At 38.7% G+C, this 27748-nt stretch overlaps 1 protein-coding gene across 2 annotated transcripts; it reads right to left on the bottom strand.

The window, feature by feature from the left end:
* Positions 1–27748, bottom strand: LOC137258414 (acid phosphatase type 7-like). Of its 2 annotated transcripts, none has more exons than XM_067796089.1 (9): positions 27401–27748; positions 9701–9909; positions 8308–8400; positions 7363–7512; positions 6821–6896; positions 4607–4727; positions 3875–4072; positions 1945–2141; positions 1–1486 (listed from the first exon to the last, which is right to left on the bottom strand). In XM_067796089.1, exons 1-9 carry the CDS (start codon positions 27519–27521, stop codon positions 954–956), a joined length of 1698 nt encoding a protein of 565 aa, XP_067652190.1. In that variant the 5' UTR covers positions 27522–27748; the 3' UTR covers positions 1–953. The 2 variants fall into 2 exon arrangements, with proteins under 2 accessions (XP_067652190.1, XP_067652189.1); XM_067796088.1 differs by having other exon boundaries at positions 872–1486; positions 4607–4736; positions 27401–27588.

The raw sequence follows: 27748 nt of genomic DNA, 5'->3' as shown, positions 1-27748 counted from the left end.
TACATGCTACACATTTATGTGATGCCTTTGAATGTGAGCTTGAAACTATCATTTGTGGAGTTTTTGAGCGTCATAATCCATTCATGTCAGCATGGCTTGGTCCCACAAAGCGATCCTTGCGCTACTGCGATCGTAAGTCAATGTCGACGTGTAGGAGTTACGCCCACCTTACTGATAAGATCCCTATGTGGGCCCAGCACACATGTGGATTTCTATGAATCGTTGCATAGATTATGAACAACACAGGAATACATCATCGGTTCCACAAAGCCATCCCAGTACTACTATGATCTTAGGTCAATGTCAACATATTGGATCTTAGTGCTAAGATCCTCTAGATATCTATATATATATATATTATGCATAACACAGTAATACATCATCGGTTCCACAAAGCCATCCCAGTGGTACTATGACCTTAAGTCAATGTCTACATATAGGAGCTACGATCATCTTAGTGCTAAGATCCTTATTACATATATATCATGCATAACACAGTAATACATCATTGGTTCCATGAAGCCATCCTACCACTACTACGATCTTACCGGTAAGTCAACGTCTTCGTATAGGATTTACGATCACTTTAGCGCTAAGATCCTCATCATATATATTATGCACAACATAGAAATACGTCATCGGTTCCACAAAGCAATCCTGGCACTACTACAATCTGAAACCAATGTCAACATACTGGAGTTAAGTTCACCTTAGTGTTAAGATCCCTAAGATCCTCATTGCATATATTATGCACAACATTGTAAAACATCATCACAACATAAAACAATCATTTAGAGAAAGCATGGAATGATGGTGAATAAGGCACAAAATGTTTCCTTACAATGGAATGATGAATATCCAGCCTTATACATACATTTAAGGCTGTAACCAAGGTAACACAAGGCATCACAAAGTTAGTAATCCAGTTTGACACTATGTATATTTTGTTTTGACTAGTCATCTGACAGCAGTTTGGTCGTAGGAAGAGTTCCATCACTCATATCGATCTCAAAATCATTATCTAATTCCTTGTCCAGATCTTTGGCAGGGGAATAGAACTTTTTCCCATAATTGAAATCCATCTGTTCCCATCTCCGAACAGCTTTCCTTTTCCGTCGACATTTCTTCACAGCTATCACAACAACTAGCACAACAGCTACAAGAGAACCAAATGCGATTCCGATCGCCATTCGTTGCTTATTGTCATCTTCAACAATCGCAGAGTTTGTATCTACTGTTTCAGTTTCTGAGAATGTTGGCTTCCCGCCAGTTGCCTCAATGGTTTCTTCAATTACTTTCGTCACATTAGCTGGTAATTCTTCTGTCTTGAAGGGTCCATGTTTTTCTTGCACAATCCAAATTGAATCCATAAGGTCATGGTCCATGGCGGACTTCTGTTCCCATAATGCATGAGTTGTGTTGACGATCTCCAGACGGCCATAGCTGTTCAGGGAGCCATTGTCTCGTCTGAAGGCTGACCAAGGATCTGGAAGAAAAACATGAAACATGATGAAATTTTGAACTGATGCTTATTCAAAATCAAATGCCTCCTACAAATAAATATTACTCACAGGGTAATGTTGTAGTTGGTGAATGTGTGTAGTTTTAGCCACTTTTAGCAATAATCCAGCAATAATATATCCTTGCAACTATTGCTTGCTCAAGGCGTTGGTATTTGTTTCCCTTAATCATTAAGCTGTAGGCCTGAGGGCACTGCATTACTGCTTCATAATGCCCATGTGTCATGTTTTATCCTGTACGTAACAATCGCCTCCAGTAATACACACTCATATGATCATGTCCTCCCTCTGAGTATAACCATTTCCTGTAAACACATTCCTGGCCACACCACTGCTTTGCTTGTCACAGAATGAAGACACTGATCTAAGGGAGACAACTCTCATGATTTGCATCAAACCTTGTAGCAAAGCTCACTGCACCTACCATCAGTCCTGTTAGCCATGAGATCCAGCCCATGTTTGCTGCCAGCTGCACCAGTAATGAGCTGCACAGGAGCCCCTGGGTTGGTGTAGTTGTTGGCAATTACCACCCCCTTGTAATGTGGCCAGAGACGCTCGTAGGAATGTTCATGAGCCTGGATTACTATGTCGACTCCAAAGTGGTAGAAAATGTCCTCCAATCTAGAAATAAGGAAATATATGTCAGATGCATTTTATAACACATCTGAAAAAAATAATACTCAAATTTGTATTTTTATGCATGCATTCTGACACATTAATACATGCACCTCAATTCAAATTAAGTTCAAAACTACACCTATTTATCGTCACTGTTGTTCTATATGCTGTGCAATATCTTACTCATGATAGATTCTAACTACAGTGCTCTCTGTGTAACTCCGACTACTCAACTTGCCAATAAAGCTTAAATAAACAACCTGTTGATTGGTTACTGTATTTTTTCAGTGCCTATTTCCCATTGATGCAATTTACACAAAACTTATAAACCAAAATTGAGATAATCAGATAAACTCAGTGCCAATGTCACTATGCATTTAGGAGGCCTTCAGACACATTGTGATTAGTGCTGCACCGATCCATCAAATAATCGGTTTATTGATTGTTTGACAATCAAGCTTCAAATAATTTATGTATGTATCGTTTAACTGTAAAAATAGTGATCAAAATTCATATTCATTCATCAGCAATGTTACAGTAGAATATCTTCTGACCAACACGTCAGTTCTCCAGCCTCTTGACCAGTGAATAATTCTAGCCTTCAGGCATCGATATAGGAAACGTCTGTGTAACTCAGAGTGCTATCTAATTCAGACATATCAATCACCCCAAGCCAGTCCGAATAAGACAGATTGCACTGTATGTGGTTGTGTGTATTGAATGTGCAAGTATGCTAACAAACATTTGCATACCTTTATACAAGCTGTGCATACACAATACCTGTTAAAAAGTAGTTAAACGTAACATACACTCACGTAAATGAATAAAAGAACACATGAAAGTACAAGTGTTCCTTTGCTTATTTCCAGAATTTCACTCATTGTGCAATACATACCTTGTGGAGAAGCCTGGAAAAGAATAAAGGAACGCTTGTACTTTCATGTGTTCCCTTATTTGTTTCCATGAGTATATGGGATTGCTCCAGTATCATGGGAGTTGTGCTATTTTACAGTCCTCAGAGGGGCACACAAAGTATGTGATCCATTTAAGTAGGGGCTGAGTGGGTTAAATTGCTCACTTTGAGTGCTGGCAGTATGATGCCTCACTTTGGGAGTGTGGTTTTGAATCCCCAGTGAGTATAATTCCCAAGAAATGTTCTGAAAAAGTACAATCCCAGATATAACTTACGTTGTTTTTTCAAGCTTTCAATTTTCCTTAATTCATATTCACAGTTGCACTTGAAGTGCATGCTGGCTCTGTTCCTCGGTGTGGAAAGTGAAAATAGCACAATGTGACCATATTATTCCTTTCTATGATATTGTGTACTATGTTCATGTGTACTATGTTTTTGTGTACTATGGGCTTGTGGCCTTCATTACGAGTAAATATTGACTGACTTATGGGACAATTTCTCAAACAATCCCTGTGATTGATCATAAAATGTCAGATTTCAGATCCTGTTGGGTACAGAGGTTTCAGGACCAAGTGTTTATTCATCTTTTGTGCACTTATCCTATTTTGAATTATTTAATCCTTCATCATTCTCATTTGAACCTAACTGGACTGTACTCACTTCCATTTTGCTCAGTCACACAACTTACACACTTACTCAAAAACATTGACTCATCCACTCACTCACTCACTCACTCACTCACTCTCATTCAACAAAAACCCACTCACTCACTCCAGTCAGAATATGCCCATAACATACTGAGAGTGAACCAGTGGGGACTTACCCTGCTCGGACTAGAGAGTCTGGTTTGGTGCAGTCATCATTGTCATCATTGGAGCAATACATTGGACGGTGTCCATATGCTACCACCCATGGACAATTGGCTCGATTCTCATTGGCTTGCTTCAGATCCTTAATTAGCCAATCATGTTGCGTGTTAACATACTTCTTGTCCAGAGTGAAAAACACCTCTGTGGAATAGCTGAAAAAAGTACATTTCCTGTCTCAGATCAAATGTTTTATCATCCTAAATGGCCGACCAATATTCTTGGGTGTGTAGTTTTATGGAGACACATGTCATGAGTTCCTGATTTGGCAGATCGATGCTTGTGCTCTTGATCACTGGATTGTCTGGTTCAGATCTGATTCTTAACAGACCAAGCCATATAGCTGGAATATTGCTGATTGCAGCATAAAACAAAACTCACTCATTCACCCAAGCGTCAGACACTGCACTTGGAAAGACTTTGGACAAAGTTCATCTTTTCTTGATTGTTGTTTGAATCCAAATTCAGCAATATTCCATCTAAACTAAAAGTCAGCATCATGCAGAAGTCTTGAAGGCTGATATTGTGAGCAACTGTCCAAGCCGTTGGAAGTATGATGATATGCAATGTAATAAGTCAACAAGACTGACTGCCCTATCCCATTAATCGCCTTTTACGACAATTCTTCACAGGTCTCCAGCAGAGGTTGCTGAGGAGCATTTTTAACTGATATACCCACAGATTCCCACCTGATTAAGTGCACAGGTCCCACATCAATGCTGTACCACATCTTTTCTAGAGGAATTGGCCAATCAGATCCCGGCATAGAGAACCTGTGGCGGTAGTGTGCGAATGTGTCATCGATGATTTCTGAAAAAACTACAGAATTGTACAAAGTGGCACATTCAATGACTGAGGCATAACAAAAAAAACAAATATTTTTCTGGTGACTGTGAAATATTTAATGATTATATATCTTATTTATGAATTTAAATAAGGTGATAAACATCATGTGTTGGCCAATTTTTTGGGTGTTATTGAGTATTTGAAGTACAGGAATGTATTTGGGACCGATGGCGTTGGCAATGTTTATCAACATTGCAAACAAAAAAGAAAACCAGTGGGGTTTTATTGTCTGCACTCGTTTACATCGAGTATGAGTACAGCAGTGAAGTGTCATCAGCTGGCCGTTTCAGCTGGTTCCCATGGCAGCATCTGGAGTTGCTCATTTGTCACGTCTTTCTGACTTTACGTCACAATATGATTTCAATGAAGTCACTACTGTTGATGACACAACGAAACAATTGTTTGAGATGTTTCTGTGTGTCAATACGAAGCAAATAGTCTTGCAGTTTCCGGGAATTAAATACCATTTGATCATGTTTTTCAACCAATCAGATTACAAAACACAGTGACTTTTGGTTTACACTCGTACCATGGTATGGTGTGTATTGTGGTACTAGGCTCTCAGTTCAGTCTGTTTCATTTCAGCACATGAGATAATGCAGTAAACTGACAAGCGCCTAACCTTACATTGTTTGATTGCATAGAAAAAAATAACCATAATCTTTGTTATTTTAAATGAAGAAAACTGTCATTTTATGACAAGATAGAAGAACGGTATGAAAACAAAAGGAACAAATTCATTAGATTGCATTACAGTATATCAAATCAAAGGCAAAATACCACAGTTCTATTAATACCCTGGTATACCATTTCAACCCTTGTGACGCATCAGTTCACCCATGGAATCCCATAACCACCAACCATGTACATCAATATCCGGTAGCCACACACACCTACGGACAACCTTATCTATCCAGACCCACTGTCTACCTACTGGCCACCCAAAAACACAGTCCACTCACACCATCCACACCCAGTTGCGCTCTGCACCAACATCAACTGGTCACCCATACTTGGCAGATACCCACACCCACTGTCTACCTACTGACCACCCACAAACACAGCCCACTCACACCATTCACACCCAGTTGCCCTCTGCACCAACATCAACTGGTCACCCATACTTGGCAGATACCCACACCCACCGTCTACCTACTGACCACCCACAAACACAGCCCACTCACACCATTCACACCCAGTTGCCCTCTGCACCAACATCAACTGGTCACCCATACTTGGCAGATACCCACACCCACCGTCTACCTACTGGCCACCAACTAACACAGTCCATTCACACCATCCTCAACCACTTTCCACCTGCACCCACAACTGGCCATCCATACTCTGCAGACACCCACTCCCACCAGCCACCACATATGCTGCCAACAAGCCAGAAGCACCTGCTGGTGACAGACAATTGTCTAATACTGCCTCACTGTTCACCAGCTACATGCTATCCACACTTTCTGGCTACAGTCCACCTACAAAACTTAAGCTACCTAAACTCTCTGGCAGTAGGCAACTTGGCTACTATTATCTTTGCCCACTAGCTACCTGCTACCAACAGTTAGGTATACAGTTGAAGCTGTCAAAACCGGTACAAATAATCCGGTTTAGACAATGTGCTGGATTGTAGAGCTGATAATGAATGTACATGCCGCGGATGGGACTGAGATTTTGTGTCAGTGTTGACAACTTGCCGCATTGGACAGATGCCGGTTTTGACAGCTTCCACTGCATATACACAGCTGAAGGTATATATACATAGTATATTTTGACAAACAGCAGAATAACATTAACAACAACATATAATTGAATAACAACTGGTGCATAATTGGGAGAGGCCAATGGGAGACTAGGAACAACAAATGAGACGGGTATATATACCTCTCATCATCTGGTTGTATTGACTTACAGCTTGGTAACAATGTAAGAACCTACATCAAAACGTTGCTCTATGCAATAAATAGGCAGTTGTCATCCATAAAGTTGTATGTTTCATTTTTGAGTCACCGACTTCTAGAATGCCGATCAAACAATTACCAATGGCTACTCACCATGGTTGCCCACCGATGTCATATATGGAAGCTGAGAGGAAATTCCTTGTATCAGCCGCATGAACGTGTCCCCAACCTGTGGCAATACAGAGTGAAAGTGTTCTTACACACAGAGTCACAAACAAGTTAAAGTCGCCAACTTGCAGTATAAGAAAGAGGAAGAGGATTCCTGACTGCAGCATTACCAACAGGTCAAAATGTCACTTCTTGAAGTATCATAAACAGGTAACAAGAGTCATCAGGACATCAACATATCCCCTGACAGCCAAATATTTGAAAGGACAAATCATTTGACGATTTGTAGACTAAGTCTGAATCGTTTCCATATAAATCACGAAAAATATGTATGCCATATATCTGTTAACAGCACAAAGGCACAACCATAGGTTCGGATTGTTATATCTATCAGTTTTGGTCTAAAAATATTGAATGTTTTTTTAGTTATGATTACAGACGGTCTAACGGACGGACAGACGAGGCATTTGAATGTGAATTTTAGTAACAACACATTCACATGTTTGTTCAGCAAGCTGGCAACTTACCGTTCCCCCATTATCATGAAGGTTGTAGGCAAAGTCCCCATCATGCAGCACGGCAGTGTACTCCCCGGACAGCGCCTCCTCTGTGAGTGAGGGGATGGTGTAGGAATGGATACCAAGGTCTCCGTATACCAGGAACACTGGTGACCAGTCCTGGAAATATGTTTTGTGTTTGCTTTATGACAATGAACTCAGCAATATGATAGCCATAAGACAGAGTTTATACATAAAAGAAATCAGGAGCACAGCTGTTGAAGAGCTCTTCTAACCCAGATCTTCATGGGTCCTACACAACCTGATGCCATACATCATAACCATGTCCAAAGGCCTTATCTGGCCTGTGATCAGCCTGGTGTATGTTTCTAAAAACAAATAGGCATTAATTCAATATGGATTTACTGACACTATTTCTGATGACTGCAAAGATGAACAAAAGTTGGTGCGTCGGCTTCTACACAGAACATACTGTTACTGATTTGAATTCCTAATGGTTAGGACAACTTCCAGGCCACCTAATCGAAAGCCTACAATTGCTAATGTAGAAATAAAGGTTTATTTGTTTTACAGTCAAAATTAACACTTTCTGTAAAAGTTCAGAGTTTTATCACAGTAAATCAGAGGTTGGATTTGAGGGTAAAAATTAAGTGCATCTTTGCATGAATCAGAGTACTTGGCACCTCTCCAAGACTGCACAAACCACTTTTTGAAGCAACACCACTTTTAAAAGCTGCACCACTTTTTGAAGCAACCTTCATATTAGCTGCTGCAAAAATTTATATGGAAGTCTGTTAAAACTGACTTAAACGTCTAACATATTATGAATCATTTGGCAAAAGATTTCTAACAGAATAGCATGATTACTATAATGAGAACTGTAAAATGACAAAATGTATCTATCCTGTTCCAAAAACATGCTCTTGAGTCTGCCGTAATGTGTGCGTTGCATACCTGTCCTGCTGGTGGAGTCTTGAAGTAGAAAGGTCCAGCACCAATGTTGTTACTGAGAGGACGATAGTGATATGTTGTCTCTGCCTTTAGGTTCTGAAACAATTTTCATCATGCACTGAATCACTGCCAGGAGACGACCAGGTGGGTGTAGGCACTCTAGCGGGTGGGTGAGTGAGTGAGTGAAAGAGTGGGTGGGTGTAGGCACTCTAGTGGGTGGGTGAGTGAGTGAAAGTGGGTGGGTGTAGGCACTCTAGTGGGTGGGTGAGTGTGTGAAAGAGTGGGTGGGTGTAGGCACTCTAGTGGGTGAGTGAGTGAAAGAGTGGGTGGGTGTAGGCACTCTAGTGGGTGGGTGGGTGAGTGAAAGAGTGGGTGGGTGTAGGCACTCTAGTGGGTGGGTGAGTGAGTGAAAGAGTGGGTGGGTGTAGGCACTCTAGTGGGTGGGTGAGTGAGTGAAAGAGTGGGTGGGTGTAGGCACTCTAGTGGGTGGGTGGGTGAGTGAAAGAGTGGGTGGGTGAGTTTTATCAAGTCTCTTTTTAACAATGTTCCTGCATGATCAAGGTGGGGAACACCAGAAAACCAAGTTAAAGGAAAACCAGGTTGTTTAGGTGAAGGAAAACCAAGTTAAAGGAAAACCAGGTTGTTTAGGTGAAGGAAAACCAAGTTAAAGGAAAACCAGGTTGTTTAGGTGAAGGAAAACCAAGTTAAAGGAAAACCAGGTTGTTTAGGTGAAGGAAAACCAAGTTATAAGGATAGTCAACGTCTTTATTGCAATGAGTACAAAGTTTCGGTGTAGGCTAGGTACTAACACTTTTACCAAGCAAGTGAAACATGTCACTCGTTACAATGCAGAAGTTAGCTATCCATATAACTTGGTTTTCCTTCAGCTAAAAAACCTCTAAACTGATTCTCAAAGAAGTTGCCAGATATGTTCGAAAGAGTTTTTTTGGCATGCCATGCAGCTGAAAGTAAAAAAATCACCGACCAGTGACTGACAAAAATACTACAGGTTTTGTATGTTTGTTCGTTGGTTTATGGCAAAGTCCACAATATTTCTACTGTTTCTGGTTCAATGAATGTACTGTGACACATCATTTCACTGATGATGGATGGTGATGGCCAAAAAGGACAAAATTTTGAGAATCAGGTAAGGGACCCAGCAGGTAAGGGACCCAGTAGGCCCAAATAAGGTGTCGCTTCCCCTTATCATGGGGAAGTGGAGAAGCCCAATAGTCGAAGTGTTCACTTGTCTTGCTGAAGTCACGAGTTTAATTCCCACATGGATACAGTTTGTGAAGCCCATTTCTGGTGTTTCTTGTCATGATATTGCTGGAATATTGCTGAAAGTGGTGTAAAGACTCACTCACTCCCTCACTCTGGTCAAACTCCCTCCTACCTGCAGCTTGACATGATGAAGATACTGGATGCCGTTTGGATTCTTCATATCAAACTTGACAGATCTTCCACTGGCTGTCTCGTGGAAGCCCCACTCCTTGTCTCCATACACAAGGGCTGTGGTACAGTTGCTGGGTGTGGCCCACATGACGACCATCTCAGACATCGTGTTCCCGTAGGACAGGTGAACCTGTTCCGGCAGACATTGCTCTGAAACAGATGAGAAAATCATGAACTACTTCCACAATTAATGATGATGAAAAACTAGGTACTAATTTACAAAACTAATAATAATAATATCATTAGATGACACCTCATTACATGACCTCACAGAATACCATCTGATGACGTCAATGCCATTACATGACCTCAATAAAACCAGCAGATGACCTCATACAATACCACAGGATCACCTCACAAAACACAAGCAGATGACCTCATATAATAACATTACAGTCTGTTTGGCTCAAAAGCGGACTGATGAATTGCAATCTAACTTGTAAACCAACAAACATAAAATACTCAATGAAACGCTGATCATAATCAAAGCATGTTACTAAGGAGGAATGGGGAAAAAGGAACAGCCACGTGTGCAAGAAAGGATGGAGATGATCATAATCAAAGCATGTTACTAGGGAAGAGTGTGGAAAAAGGAACAGCCAGGTGTGCAAGAAAGGATGGAGATGATCATAATCAAAGCCTGTTACTAGGGAGGAGCATGGAAAAAGGAACAGCCAGGTGTGCAAGAAAGGATGGAGATGATCATAATCAAAGCCTGTTACTAGGGAGGAGTGTGGAAAAAGGGACAGCCAGGTGTGCAAGAAAGGATGGAGATGATCATAATCAAAGCCTGTTACTAGGGAGGAGTGTGGAAAAAGGGACAGCCAGGTGTACAAGAAAGGATGGAGATGATCATAATCAAAGCCTGTTACTAGGGAGGAGTGTGGAAAAAGGAACAGCCAGGTGTGCAAGAAAGGATGGAGATGGCACAAGACAGGTTAATGAATCAACAATTTTCTCAGCACTTTGTGCACATGCTTCTCGAACACCTGGCTGTCCTTTTCTCTACACTCCTCCTTCATATGAACTGTGTTTATATTTAAATGATATTTTGTTGAAAAACTTTTTTATTTTAGACCAAAAATCCTGCAAAAAAAACTCACTGAGTTGGTATAATGTTTTGATTATGATCAGCATTTCAATGAGTATTTTGTGTGTATTAGGTTTTAGGTGCTATTCATCGGTCCACTGTAGAGCCAAAAGGACAATAGATGACTTCATACAATACCAGCAGGTGATCTCCCATAATACCAGCAGATGATCTCCCATAATACCAGCAGATTATCTCCCATAATACCAGCAGATGATCTCCCATAATACCAGCAGATTATCTCCCATAATACCAGCAGATGATCTCCCATAATACCAGCAGATTATCTCCCATAATACCAGCAGATGATCTCCCATAATACCAGCAGATGATCTCACACAATACCAGCAGATGATCTCCCATAATACCAGCAGATGATCTCACACAATACCAGCAGATGATGTCCCATAATACCAGCAGATGATGTCCCATAATACCAGCAGATGATCTCCCATAATACCAGCAGATGATCCCATGATAATATGAGATGACCTCACACAACACTATTAGACAACTTCTCCCAATACTATCAGATGATATCATCAGATTAACACAGCTTTCCCCATTATGCTCTTACTGTCCATGCAAAAGTTCATCCCCAAGTCTTACAAATTTTCAAAGTACTGTCACATCATGAAGAAGAATCCTAACAACTTGCTTTGTTGGGAAAACATCTGTTTAGTCATATCATTAGCGTGCAAGTTTCAGAATATGTTGCAGCAATAATACAATGAAAACTGTAACATTACCATCAGAAATGGGCATTATTTATGCTTTAACTCTATAATTACTGTGATATAACTAATTACTGTGTTATAACTAATTACTGTGATATAACTAATTACTGTGATATAACATGTGCTGCCATGTTATGAGTGACATATACTTTACATGATGACATGACATTTACTGTTATTACCCTCATAAATGAGATTAGTGGTTGAAAAAAAGTGGTTAATCAATAAATGTTGAATATCCAACGTCCAGTGGTGAGATCTGGGATGTAATGCTTTAAATGTATTACTTACAACAGAGTCAAAGCTGACAATGATACAGCAATTTATTAACTCAAATCAATAATAATAAATGAGCCTTACCTACATAAATTCCAAATCAACCACCTATATCTCATACATGACAGACCTCATTACTTCTGGTTTTATCATGTTTATTTATCTGCCTGACTGGAATAATGTATATTTCATGAGATCATTTAACAGATTTCAGACTAAGCTATACTGAATGAATTATTTCATCAGTCACACTATAAATTATTAAAATCAGACCTCAGTTCTCACTACTGCTTAATATAGAGTTTTAGTATATTCATGCTAGAATGCTCATTTGCAAAGTGAGACATGACATGAGCAAGTTTGGGTGAGCTGGGTTTTATGCTGCTTTTAGCAATATTCCAGCAATATCACCGCCAGGGAAACCAGAAATGGGCTTCACACACTGTACCCACGTGGTGAATCGAACTGGGATCTTCTAATAAGTGTGACGATCAAACGCTTAGCCACTTGACTAAAATCATCATCATCATCATCATCATCATCATCATCATCATCATCATCATCATCAACATCATCATCATCATCATTTTTTTTAACGTCAAGATCTTGGAGAAAGCCCATTCGCCATTCATACATCACCATCATCATCACTATCCTCCTCCTCATTATCATCGGCATCATCATCATGTTACCTCCAGGATCTTGATGATGATCACCATCATTTATCAATGAGGTAATATGATACAGACACAGCTGTAAAGGACAGCTGTTGTCGCTGTTTCCAGAGTAAGGACATGCACCGAATGGTCCTGTTACCCTGTCATGCAATGATGCATAGCACCACAAAATGGTTTTAAGCAGCTGTGCTGATTACACTGCATCCTATCAGAGCTTGTAAAAGGATAACAATTGGTATGGATATACATCTTTCATTCTGTGAAACGTGATGTTTCAACAGAGATTCTAATGTCATCAAGCAATTGATCCATGAGAAACAAATAGAGGGAATACATTATTATTTCTTACTCATGCATCACAATGCTTGACGACACTGAACCTGTGTAGAAATGTGGAGCTTGACGACACTGAACTGCGTAGAAATGTCGCCTTCAATTATACTTAATAATAATTACAGGTTTCCTCATATTTTATTGACAGCCAATTTACATGAAACTAACGAGAGCATCATGACATGTTTTTATATAAATATTTTACATCTCTATATCTTCTGTCTGATGGAAGCCAAGATAACACTGAAGCAAGTTTCTTTGATAGAAAAAAGGATTTTTTTAATATTTCTTTTTTCTAAAATGTTTGCCAGCCCACATAGAACATGTTTTAGTCTTAAATGAGAGAGGACCCACTGCCCAAAATATCATAATTGTTATAACTATTTCTAAGAAATGTTTTAAGAATGTTCATCCACAATTTGTGCCTCATATACATATTGCCATCCATTCCCTCACTGCCTGAGTGGGAGTAGCTGTGTGACGGATACAGTGCAGCAACAAGAGCCGCCATCATGGACAAAGACTGACACCAATAATATGTATGTCTATTCAGGTTACCTGTTGATCATGACTGCACGGAAGTCATCTTCAGAGTACATACCAGTATTGATTTTCTCAACAAGCATGCAATATATGTGAGTATTCATGACGCAGTTTCATGTGAACTGATGTAGCAGGAAACAGATCGACTGATGGCCTAGTTTTCATACACAGAGTGAGTGAGTATGGTATATCCACTTGTAGCAATATTCCAGCAATATCATCCATGTGGGAATTGAACCTGCAGTAAATGTGACTTGACTTTCATGTGGCTCATAACTGAGACAGGGTTTGTTTCTACCATGAACCATTAATAATGCCTGACAAACCAATGATTGATAGCATGAACACTTCCAGTGTGGAAGGGCATGATGACATGCAGTCAAGTTACCAGGCATTGCCACCCCATCCATTTAGTCACCACTAATTATAAGCACATTTTATAATGCTGGTGGCTGTTGTATAAAAGCTATATTGTAACTTTGTCATGATATGGCTGAACTACTGCCGTTGTGATGTTAAATATTAAGTCACTCACTTACAATACTGTAACTTCCTGTGTGGGCTGAGGACAATTAAGTAAGTACTGATGAGCAAACAAAATGTATTCAAAAAGGCAGAAGTACAGTTGGCCATGCCTCAACTTATAGAGTCTGTAAAATAAACCACAAAGAAAAAATATCTACTTTACAGAGACTGAAAAATAGCCCTGAGGATGAAATTATAATGCCAATATTCCAGCAATATGGTGGCTGTCTCTAAATAATCAAATCTGGACCAAACAATCCAATGATCTACAGCATGAACATTGATCTATGCAATTTGATATGAAATGACATAAATATATACCAAGTCTGCAAGCCTGACCACCAGATCCTGTCAATCTCCTCTTACAACAAGCATGTGTTGCTGAAGATCAATTCTAACCCGGATCTTCATGGGTCAGTGAGTGAGCGAAGTTCTATTACACACAACATGTACACTGTTTGAAGGAAAACGCTATGTCAGATGCACATAGTAAATAACTCATATAATGTGTGGACCATAGAATCGATCACGGTTGCGTGAAATAGTCTCTATGAAAGGAAATAATATCGGTAACATACCAATAATCCTGTCAGTCCACTGTCTTCTTCTTTGAATGGCATTAACAAGCTGGTAGGATGAACAGGACTTTTTTATTAAGAACGAACAGCTTTTTACTGTATTATGGATCTGATGTTGCCATGTACATGATAACACCTTTATCTATTGCTTGGAAACAGTACTAGCATATACTCCTTCTCTGTATAAAAAACATTCCTGTTAATCAGCTGCCAGATCAGTGTGACTCACCTTTTTTTTAACATATTTCGTACATAAAGCACTCTCTCTTTGTCCACAACCGTTATGAGTAAATGTGACTAGTTACACAAAATCCATATAAAAATTCCAGGGGTCGGAGATGGTGCCCGGCCCTCCTGCATAGTGCTAGTTGTGTGGTTATTAGTTTGTTGTGTGGCAATCCATCAATTTTAATAGTTTTGACTACCACAAAGAAACATAAACAAAACGTGTCAACATACATGTATGCCAGCAAAGGCATTGTGCTTTTAAAGACTTTATTAGGCCTAAAATGTTTTACAGATAAATACAGCTGATAATGGATGAAGCCCAGATTCACAAGCCCAGAAGTATGAATGAGTGAGTGAGTGAGTGAGTGAGTGAGTGAGTGAGTGAGTGAGTGAGTGAGTGAGTGAGTGAGTGAGTGAGTGAGTGAGTGAGTGAGTGAGTGAGTGAGTGAGTGAGTGAGTGAGTGAGTGAGTGAGTGAGTGAGTGAGTGAGTGAGTGAGTGAGTGAGTGAGGTTTTACATCGCTTTTAGCAATGTTCCAGCAATATCACGGTGGGAGACCCCAAAAATGGGCTTCACACATTGTTTGAATGCGGGGAATTGATCACGGATCTTTGGCATGACAAGCCTACATTTTAACCCAATCCCTACCACCCCAGAAGTACGATTGTAACACATTACTAAAAGATAACTGTTTCAGGCTGTTTCATTACAGTTACTGGGCCATAAATCAGCATCGCATCATTCATTATTGAAAACGGAAGAAATTACTTCCTGTTAGAATATGGTAGTTGCACAAGATTATATACTAAGGGAAAAAATAAAGGATCACATGAAAGCACAAGTGTTCCTTATTTTTTCCAGGTTTCTTCACAAGCTGAATGATACAAAGCAGGAAAAAAATAGAGGAACAGCTGTGCTTTCATGGGATCCCTTATTTTTTCCTTCAGTATATATCCTTGCTTTGCTAATCCGCACAGAGAGATAGGGAAATTACACAATAAATTGTTGTCATTTTCAATTATTTTTTGTTTTGGTTAAGGCTTGTCAAAATGTTTAACCACTGCTGAACAGACAGATACATATTGTCACATTTTCTGGGAGGCTAGTTTTCAGTTAGCTTGCATTTCTGTTGTTAAAATTATGTGATAACATGTGGCCTAATTTTTTCAGTCATGGCATCAATTAAAACATACGTCTGGAATAAATACACTAGGCTGACTGTTGGCCTCTAAAAAATGACAAACCATGTAGGTTTAGTCATAAACAAAATTTGTCCGAAAAATTTGAGGCCAGTTACTTTCCCACTGGAAGAATTTTGATACCATGCATGGTTATTAACATTCAAATATATGGCCGTCTCCTATTCTCGCGGGTTTCCTATTCTCGTGGTAAACGCATTTTCTGCCGAGATCGCCTATGCGTGATACTTAGCGGTTGTTTACATCATTGACCGGTAACTAGGAAGTGGCCCAAGTCTGTGAATTATCAAAATTTCGCAATATAACGAATATTCGTGAGTTGTAACCAGTTTGGAAAAATCATAACTTTTCCGACAGGATTCCCCTTCCCTGCACCTAAAAACGACCATGTTTTTCATCGAGCTCATGTGCGATAATACACCTGCTGGATTAAGCAGTTGATAGATGCAAATGTTTGAGGGTGAATCTCTTCATTCAAAAACAACAAGCATACATACAAAAAGAACTGTTTGTACTATTTTTTCAGCCGATATCCGTAAGTACCGCGAGAATAGGAGACGCCAGTATGTATACATGTATTAGCAACGATGTCATGGCTCAGATGAAATCACACTACAACTGACACAGACATCGCATTTCTATATCACTCACTCAACTGACAGTCAAAACTTCAAAACACTGCTTAAATACTGGTGTCCAAAGGTATAAACCAAAATGTGATAAAATGATAAAAATAATAAGCAATACATTAATATATTCTCAGTTTCATATTCATGAATTGTTACTTATTTATGATCAACAATCAATTAACCATAAAGCATAAAAATGATAATAAAAGTGGGACCTGAGCCTATAAATTGTGAATAATTATCACAAGCATGGTATTAAATAACAGCAAGCAATGCTTTTCCACTCATATATGTTTCGATCACACTAATCTAACTGAAACTCGGTAATTGTATCTTTACGCCAGTAAAGACACTTAACAAAAAAATATTTACCAGCACAATAATTTATCTTTTCATTTTGACCAACCCAATAATTTTTATCAGCGAAAATCCAACCATACAAATATTAAAATATATATAAGTGTTGTATTAGCATGAATTGTGCATTATTGTATACATGCCCTGAGAGACAGGTCTATTTGTTATTTATTTTCATGAGGGCTTGTAACACACAGAAAAAATCACAAAAATAATGTCACCGACAGGCTTTTAGTGCCAGTAGTGACAATGCAAGTTTTTCAGATTACAAGCCCCTGGGACTACTGTTCAACCATAAAATAGAGTCAGTGAGTATGGGTTTATACCACTTTTAGCAATATTGCAGCAATATCCCAGCATGGGACACCAAAAATGGACTTCACACTTTGTTCCTACGTAGGGAATCAAACCTTGGTTTTGAAGAGCGAGCCTTTTAACCACTAGCCTACCCCACTGTCCCAGTCTAAAACAGTATGGCCTAACCACAATACCATGCTATAAATTATGAATTATTTACATATCATACATTACATATCATATATCATGTACATGCCATGTAGTGACGGTATTACCCCCTTGCACATTCATAATTAAACAGTTCTACAAATAACAACTGATTAACGGAACAGGCGGCTTGATACAAACGTGGAAATTCCTGGAAATAACAAGCACGACTGATACAGCTCATTATATATGTCATGTCATTATACCCTTATACCACCCTCATAATCCTATTTTTAAACAGACAAGCATGTACTAGCACCAGACAAATTGGTCGCATAATTAAACTATCCTTTATTTATGGGATTGACACATGTTTATTTTCTTGGGGTTCTTCCAGTCACATTCAAAGCTGTCATACCAAAACAAAGCCCGACCTACTGTGATAAATTGCCATTTTCCCATCCACATGTCTCCCTGGTAATAATATGCAGATGAGCTCTACGACCACAATAACTGTATCAAGAGGAATAATAACGCAGAAGGACAATTGTTTGTCCTTCATTACATGCTGAGTATCATGGTAATATTTAATCTAGCGAACACTGTGTAATTACATCGGCAACAGGTGCTCTCGAGTTTCAGATGGGAGATATTTTTCACAAAGAGATCTCATCAGCTGTGTGTTATGTCCTTTCAAACATGTTGAATGTATTCCAGCGGAAAGCTTGGAAGGAAGACATCATTTTTGGAAGAGGGGAAAATTGTTGAAGACATTTAATAATGCTGAAAATCACTTTAATGGTTACAATGTCGTTGACAAAGAAAAATAATCAAGAAGAATATCGGATGAGAATTGATGATCAGCACATCATGACAAAGTGAAGGGGGGCTAAATGTGATTAAAAACATGAGTCCTGTTCCATTTATCAAAATGTACAAGTAAACTCATCAAGAAACTGGAAATATAACATACAGAAGAAAATTTTATCATTCGATTGACATTTCATTAAATATTTATGAGTTTTGTGATTTATTTCACCCTACATTTATCTATTTGAAAAAATAATTGAAATAATGGTACTCTGATGACCAACTATATTATTTGGGAATAAAATATGAAATCATGTATATAAACATCGGGATTACCAAAATATAAAATCGAACAACATTGAAACTTATAAGACCCATACATCTCTGAGTCTGCCTGTGATCTACATCTATTTACTGCGGCAGATTTTGTATCATGCTGACTTTCACGTGTTTGTGAGACATCCAATATGGCCACCACGTCTGCAACAGCTGGATAAATCTGTATAAAGAGCGGCTTGCCAAACAATGCCACAAGACTAAACCAATCAATATTTTCAATTTACCATAAGGGTCACTTGATGAACATGAAACAATTAAGCTGAAACATCTAAACAAAGTGGTTTCAATTTCCCAACATCAAAGGGTGTAAACATGACAAAGTGTTGGAAGGATATCCTGCTGAGAATGAGATGAATTCTTACTGTTACAAATTAGCTCAAAACTAAAATACATGTATAAGCAACACACTTTGTCTATCCTTAGGACTCTCAGCAATAATTTCTAGGGCTTAAGGAATGTGTATCCGTGCATTTACTAAAACAACAAAATTATAAAAGTATTTGAGAACTTTTTTCGTTAATCTAGAAGGTCACTTATTGTTTGAAATGAAACTTAGCTACTGATGGTAAACAAAACGTCTCATACAGTTTCATCAGTTCAAACTGCTTGCCTAGAACAAAATGGGTAACCGCTCCGTAAAATCATCAACACCCACCTTGTCATACATTATAAACAGTCGCTTAATTTCTGAATATATATTATTTTGATAGAAACAAATAATTCATTTTAAAATGGAAAGAAGCCCCTAAGATTCGGAAACTAAGAAATAAAGACTTGCTTCATTTACAGCTTTAGCACAGCAGAAAGGGCTTGGCAGAGGGGAAAATAATGTGGTTCAGGGACTGTGGGACTGTCGATCTATACAGCTGGGTATGTCTATATCACATATACGACAATAACTTTGTGTCTCCTGCGGGCCCCAAAGAGCATATCATCTGCTCTCAATTTAACATTTAAGGTAAAATTGTTTAAGCTATATGTATCATGTATGGTTATTCAGAATATGAATAAATGTACAAGTAAATATTTAGTCAAAATAGCTTTTGAAATCTTTCCACATCTTTGCACAGACAAAGAAGAAATTATACTGCATTATAGTATATCGTATACACCTGAAACTCTGCAGAACAGCCCATTCAATGCCTGAACATTTCCATATAGACAAACTTTATGGATCACAACTTCCTTTATTTTGAGAGTGAGACGTTTCAGATTCTTGTACCTGCACAAAATCTGTATAGAAAGGTTGCACTAAACATACCAGCACAAAATCTTTAATGAAATAATAAACAAACAAAATAAAAGAAATTGTAGTGCATAAGTTTGTCAATATTGTTCTTCTCACTTCTAAAATGCCACTCAAAGAAATTTTCTGAAAGAGTTGGCAAGTTGAGGATATTGCCGTCAGGCATATTTTACAGAGATATTTTGATAACACTTTCTGCGTGAAATATTATCACTTCAGGGACTAGAGGCTAGTCTATCTGCATCTCTGATGATCAGGTTTCTCATTCAGTATATTACAGATGGCTTCAGGATATGTCGTTGAATAATTCATTTTAATTCATAGGACTTCTATATCTGAGATATATTCCCGTTTTATATTTCAAATGCAGCTGGCATAAGTGGTTGTAATGTATCATATTTGAAATACTCTAACCTGGAGAAAATATATTTTTGAAATATTACTAAGTTTAAAGCTTGTCTTAAGACGTGTCTACCTTGCTCGAGTGGTCCGAGACCTGCTTGTCTTTAGACGTTACTACCTTGATCGGGTGGTCCGAGACCTACATGTCTTAAGACGTGACTACCTGGATCGGGTGGTCCGATACAAGCTTGTCTTAAGACGTAACTACCTCAATCGGGTGGTCCGAGACCTGCTCGAAACCTGCTTGTCTTAAGACGTAACTACCTCAATCGGGTGGTCCGAGACCTGCTCGAGACCTGCTTGTCTTAAGACGTGACTACCTCAATCGGGTGGTCCGAGACCTGCTCGAGACCTGCTTGTCTTAAGACGTGACTACCTTGATTGGGTGGTCCGAGACCTGCTCAGACTTATTAGACATGTCATCATATCCCTACTGTGCAGAGTGATACCCATGCTGTCTATCATCTGACTGTCAGGTCCAGGCTCAAATGTATAAAGACCGCCATTTAGCTGGAATATTTTTGAGCGTGGCATTAAACAACAATATATGTTTGAACTACTTCATGATATAAGAAGCGTTGTCAAGATTAATACTTTCAAAAAAATTCAATAAGAACATCAATGCCAAATGGCCAAAATCAGCCAACAATGACTTTCATGTACTTAAAGGATATATTTTCATGAACATTATAAAACACTTCAATCAAATAACACATAAGACAATTACAGTGTGTAGATCAAATATCATGTAAGAGTTATGTAAACTCTTGCCAATGGTGCGGAAAACAAATGTCAGGACAACATAACATTCTACCACCAAAGACGCCATATGTTACAAATCAGTAGACATAGCGTCATGGCATGTGACAAAGTAGAGGTAAATGTCAAGATGTTATTGCATTTCGCAATCTCCATTATTCACGTTTTCCATCTGAAATGAACACGATTCACAATTAGTTGTGAAGAAAAACATATTATAATGTTTATCTACACGCCATCCAATTGTCTTCCTCATCACTTCTGAGTGAGTGAGTTTAGTTATAAACCGCTTTTAGCAATATTCCAGCATAATATGAGGGAGGAATCAAACCCTGGTCTTCGGCATGATAAACAAATGTTATAACCACTAAGCTACTCCCATGATCATTCAATACTTAGTACAAGGTCACATGTTTTGCAGAATCAACCCATCACCTGATGACCGAGACGGGTCACTTCTCATTTCGGGCAATCAAATAATGGTATCTCACTTGTCCGTGGGCTCCTAGAAAATTTCCACTGAAAGTTTTAAACTGCAAATAAATTTTTATTCCATTTCATATCTGCTCAAAATGTAGCCATTAAATTTTGCAATGACAATGAAGTAGAGTTATCTTTGTTAAAGTCACTTGCCATGTGGCAAGTGGCCATTCAAAAAAAACAATTGAACTCCTGCATGCATATATAGACTGGAGGTATCTAACAGACAGAATTGCATGAACAAAACTGATGTGACATAATTTTCATGATTATACGTACACATACATTATTTCTCAAAGGCGAAAAAGGCCAGATGGTTTTCACAACCCTGAGGCGAAAAATCCAACTATTGCTGAACAATGTCTTTGAGCTAGTAAAGTAGTCGACATGTGTAACAGACATGTGTTATGTGTAACAGACATAAATGTTCATTATGAGGAATAATTGATGGTTTGTTAAAACTGGCATTTGAAAGTTGCTGTACAACTGAGCATCCAATAAAGGCTGTCATTATATCTGACATTTCCCTAGTATGCGTACAGAAACAGGGCGAAATGCGGAGTAACATTATGTTTCCACATCTGCGATGGTGTTACTAATCCAGATTCTGTACATGCCAACTGATGTATGCTATCACAGTTCCAATAACTACATCAAACTGAGAGTCAGACACAATATCTTTCATTTGGATCTTAGTTCTTGCTAATGTTAACAGAGGTCTGAAGACATCTCAGGGGCAAATCCAGAGACACACACCCTTCTCCCCTAAAAATATTTCAGTGAGCAGCATTTCCCCCTAACCTTTGGATTTCATGATTTATGTGCCAACAACCTCCCATCCCCTCTTTCAAAATCCTGAATCTGCCCTTCATCCCATAATGAGTCACATCACAACAAACTTTAGCAATTAGGCCAATGAATGACAGGAAACTTACTTAATACCTGACATGAAGACTGCCTGGAAATGACTTAGAGATAGTTAAAACTATTAATAGCAACAGGAAGAACAAAGATCTGATTTTAATGAATCTACACTCAAGTGCAGCATACTGACCCTCAGTGACAGAGGCAACTTGTCACATTTTTTCGGTCATAATGCCTAACAAAAGGAATCCTTTAGTGAGTGAGTGAATTTAGCTTTACACCACACTATATGGCAGGAATCTGTAAATAATCAAGTCTGGACAAGACATTCCAGAGATCAACTGCATGAGCATCGATCTGCGCAGTTGATAACTGATATAATGCATCAGCCTGGCCACCCAATCACGTAGGTCGCCTCTTAGGACAAGCATAGTCGCCTTTTGTGGAAGCATGAGATGCTGAGATCTATTCTACCCCGTACCTTCTCAGTTGACAAGTGTTCTTTAGTATGATGAGCCTTGATAGTGCACAACCGACACCATGGGTGAGTGAGTAAGTTTAGTTCTATGTCGCTGTTAGCAATATTCCAGCAATATCACAGCAAGATACACTAGAAATGGTCTTCACCTTGTACCCAATGGGGAACTGAACCTTGAATTTGACGAGACAGGCGAACACTATGACCGTCCCACCCAACATTTGACTGAACAACTTCTTAGAACATTCTCCTGAAGACACCACCAGCTGTCATATGTACACATATATACCATTCAATACTGTAAACACTTCACCAACTCCTGCATCATCAACTCTAGTGTTTCTCAGTGTACGATTAACACAAGTAACAAAGACCTCACTGTGGAATATCACAGTACCACTCACTGATGAACTGAAAGACATTATTTCAACTGTCTTGTTTTTAACAACACGTGAGACTGTAATACGCTGTTCAACATGTTCATAATTGACTCACAACGAAAACAACACAAATGTTGTTTAAGGTAATCTAAGGGCAGGTATGATTTTAAACATGTTTTGGTTTTAGTTTGCTTGCAGTGAAAATGTCTCAATGAATTTCACTGTTAGCAAAAATGTATTATTTAATAAAGTGAATTTAATATTGTGAATCCTCATAGTTTTGTATGCACATTAAATGATACACCAAGAACAAGCAGCAGCTATTCTAAGTTATTGCTCATCAAGTTCCGCATGTGCATAGTCAAGAGTACACACCTCTCTCACGAGTATGTCGCACGTAATTTACACAATACACAGAATATCTGTATCATCATTCAAATTTGCTACGTTAAATTTTTTTTTTTTCAAAAGCACACATAAATTATGCACATATCAGTAGCTTCTTAATAATGCTAGTGATATTGTTAAAATCGTTGTATTTGTTTGGGGTTTCGAGTCATATGTTACTGGTAAACAAGGATAACTTGAACTGGCTCTGAGGGTGTGTTTACAAGAAGTAGGCAGTGTTCGGCAATGAAAAAAACAATTTGGTTTGTAAAGGGAGAGCAGATGTAGGCTAGAGCATGTGTAGTGGATGATGATGAAACTGACTTCGTTTGTAGCTGCACGTCTTGCTCATAAGACTCTCATGAGGTCGCGGAGACTCAACCTGAGGCCCCCTCACTCACAATGGCAAACGCCTGTGGACAGCACTCATACATGCTAATATGGGTCAGTTGTCAGGTCAGTGCTCAACTTATCCTTGTTTGCCAGTATGTATCTGATTTCATTTCCAAATCCTACACAATTCTTAAAGGCACACTGTCACAACACATTTCTCTAAAACTACATAGTGCATTTCTCTCAATAATACTAAATTAAACAGTATTAAATTAAAACGTTAGGAATATTTAATGCAACATTGCATTAAATTAACTCTTGGGCCCTCTACCGGCCGAACATAATTTCAAATGAACCCCAATGAGTTATGTCTCTTGGAGCACTCTTTATGAATATCCTTGTGATGGAGGCCAGTTCAACAAACACCGACAACACTGTGTGAGACAGTTTTTGATGTACAGACCAAACATTCACATTCCATATATGGCAAAGGGTTATCTGGCCAGTGAAGGTCCAAGGGTAGAAGAGGCCTTCAGCAACTCATGCTTGCCATAAAAGGCAACTATGTTTGTCATAAAAGGCGACTAACGGGATCGGGTGGTCAGGTTCACTGACTTGACAGACACATGTCATCAGTTCCCAATTGTGCAGATCGATGCTCATGTTGTTGATCACCGGATTATGTGGTCCAGACTTGATTATTTAGAGACCACCACCATACAGCTGGAATATTTCTGAGTGCTGCGTAAAACTCTCTCTCTCTTACTCACTCACTCACTCACTCACTCACTCACTCACTCACTCGCAAGGGCTATCTGTTTAAAAGCTGTTAACTTCCAAGTCCAGGCATGTCGTAAGGGATAACAAGTCTTTTATTGCATTAATAGGAAGGCAATGTGAGCATATATGTCCCATTATATACAAAATACAGGCCAAAATATTGTCCAAAATATGGCATTGTACCTTTAAATGCCCTACACTGAACATTAAAACTTGCATGCCAGTCAATATCATGTTGTCTTTATTAAGGATGTTTTCTACAGCAGACATTGTGCAGGTGTGGCCAAGTGCTTGAAGTGTTCACTCATCATACTGATGACATGGGTTTTATTCCCCATGTGGATACAAATGTCTGAAGTCAGTTTCTGGTGTCCTGTGCCAAGATACAGCTGGAACAGTGCTAAAAGGATCATAAAACCATACCCACTGACCTTGAGAAAACAACAGTGTTGACATAATGGTGGAGGGGGGTAACTATTACAATAAATTGTTTTGGTTTAATGGATGTTTGAACAAAGTTTACTCTCCACCACTCACTATCTAACAAAACATTTAATGTGTCGTGTGTGGACTTATCTAGAAGCCATGGTACTTATATATGAAGACAGAAATAGACTCTTTGTGGTTCTGGAAACTGAAGCATTCACTTTGTGTTTCAGATAAGAAAAGGTAATCTATTTCACGATGTGTCAAAGAGTATATTGTGTGTACACATGCCATACAAAGTTTGTAATAGATATATCAATCTTACTATTTGAACTTATCAATACCTTTATTACGTATGTTATATTTGAGATTACACTGTCTGCAGAAGGTACAGGTTCCTTTACTTTTGTTGATGAGATGTCTGACTCTTTGGGCGTGGGTTCAAATCCTACATGGGACTCAACCCAACAAAAGTACTAGAATCTGTACTTTATGAAAAATGTGCAATCCCAAGCATTACACATGTTACATCTGACCACTTTCTAAAAATGGCATTGTGTAAGCATATCAGTATCTTAGTAACTTGCCTTCAATCTTGATTCCAACTTCAGGAACCATTTGCTCATGTTGAGATAATTAGCATAATTAGAACAATTAAACACATAGAAGAACAAAATATGATATACCAGAACTAACTTGTTACATACAATTGAAATATGAGATAGATGTTTCATGATTAGCCAGGTAGGACATAATGGAGTGAAGGGATGCAGAAAAACAACAATACTGTATATTCTAAGGGACACAATAATACCAATCAGCATATGTACAGCATTGTGCAAAATTTACACTGGTCCTGTGGTCTCTGGCATGTAAAAATCATAATAGGACTCATAAATGATAAGTTTGCAATGGTCTTTTTAGTTAGCGAATTTTGCATCAATACTTTAGTAAAATTACAAATGATATTTTGAACCAATGAAGTACAGACAGGACCACAAAATATTGTCCACTTTCTGGTCCTGTGGTCGGGTGGGAAATTCATTTCTTACCCTGTACAGGAGATAAACCACGACATTACACCACTGTCCACACGATCATTCATTCATTGAAGACTGACTGAAGTAATTATCTTAAGATTGAATGTGTGAGCATAGATTTCACCACTTTAAGGAATATTTCAGCAATACCATGGTGATGGAATACCAGAGATGGGCTTCACACGTAGTACCCATGGTGGGAATCAAACCCAAGTCTTCAGTGTGACAAGCAAATGCTTTATATAACCCCTAGGCTACCTCACCACCCACATCATCTTTAGAACACTTCACCATCTGAACCCTTTACAAGACCCTAATAACACAATGGTAATGGTAACACATAGTTTCAAGGAACAACAACATTAGTAGTGGACCAATCTCAACAATGATTAATGAGGCCTTAGAAGCGTTAATGTGCTTGGAATTGTACATACGCCACAACATACTGCCGGATGGCGTCATCTGATGTTAGTCACTACTTAGTGGTAATGATTAAATCATGAATGAGTGAGCAAGTTCTATTCTATAGTTTAGTTCTATGCCACATTTAGCAGTATTCCAGTAACATCACGACAGAAGACAACAGGGCGGAGGCTGGGCTTCACTCATTGCATCCAGATGGGGAATCAAACCCAGATCTTTGGTGTGACAAGCAAACATTATAATCACTAGGCTACACATCACCCGTCTAATATGGCAGAAGGATTGATGTCAGCATTATAAATACTGAAACACATTGAGAAAAGCTGTTCCATTTGGTAAGCTTTATCTATTTCATGTCTGTTGAACATACCCTTAAAAAAGTCACATTTACACTTGGGATAAAACTTTGAAAAAAACTTCAGGAAACCGTGATGGCATATATACCAGTACATATGTAGCTGAGACACTTTTTGACTCATTGAGCAGCATGTAATGTCAAACATAATACAATACTGGCTGCAATAGTATTGAAAATGTAAAACAACGAACAGTAATGAAACTATTGAATTAACATTAGGTATTTACTAACATTGTAATACTAAGTTTCCATACATCATCTCACTTATTCTGGTGCAGGAATACACCGGAACAATTATTACCACATGCATTTTTTGATCCACCTGTGCCATGGTCACAGAAAGAACATTTCCTGAAAAGAAATTACGGCACTTTTTTCGGCGATTGCTGACTGAGGAGAATCACATGTTGCCGTATGATATGATTTAACCGACTATGTTCATGTTACCATGTTTTAATAAACCTATATATCCATGGTGATGCACATGACTAAACGTGTCATAAGGCGTCAATATCCTCACCTTCGTCCACATCGACCGTGGAAGTCGCTGTGTTGGTGTTCGTGAGAAGAATGACCAGTACCAGTTTTCCGAGCTGTCGTCCACATGTGCTCCATTTAATCTTTCCAGTTTCTGGACACATCGTCTTATTAGATATGACACTCAAGTTTTGAAAATAAAACAACTTGCGATTCCGGGATCGACTTTTCGTACACTCTCACAAGTCACCAACTGTTAGAATCACACACTCAGGATGTCACATCGCCTTTACTTAATACTTTCTTCATAAAGCACGACATGGGATCCACGTGCCGCGTGTCGACAACATATGTGGAGCTAATCTACGCAAAGCCTATCTGCAAAACGAAA

Source organism: Haliotis asinina, chromosome 12 (assembly GCF_037392515.1).
Source record: "Haliotis asinina isolate JCU_RB_2024 chromosome 12, JCU_Hal_asi_v2, whole genome shotgun sequence".
NCBI lineage: Eukaryota > Metazoa > Mollusca > Gastropoda > Lepetellida > Haliotidae > Haliotis > Haliotis asinina.
The sequence above is the reverse complement of the archived record's forward strand: the minus strand, read 5'-3'. Positions and strand labels throughout refer to the sequence as shown.

Excerpts from the sequence above, each read along its gene's own strand:
- LOC137258414 (XM_067796088.1), bottom strand. The coding sequence starts at position 27,521 with ATGTGTCCAGAAACTGGAAAGATTAAATGGAGCACATGTGGACGACAG. Across the intron at positions 4,073-4,606 it reads GGACCTGTGCACTTAATCAG|CTATTCCACAGAGGTGTTTT; the intron begins GTGGGAATCTGT and ends TACTTTTTTCAG. Across the intron at positions 1,487-1,944 it reads CATGGCTAACAGGACTGATG|ATCCTTGGTCAGCCTTCAGA; the intron begins GTAGGTGCAGTG and ends TTTTTCTTCCAG.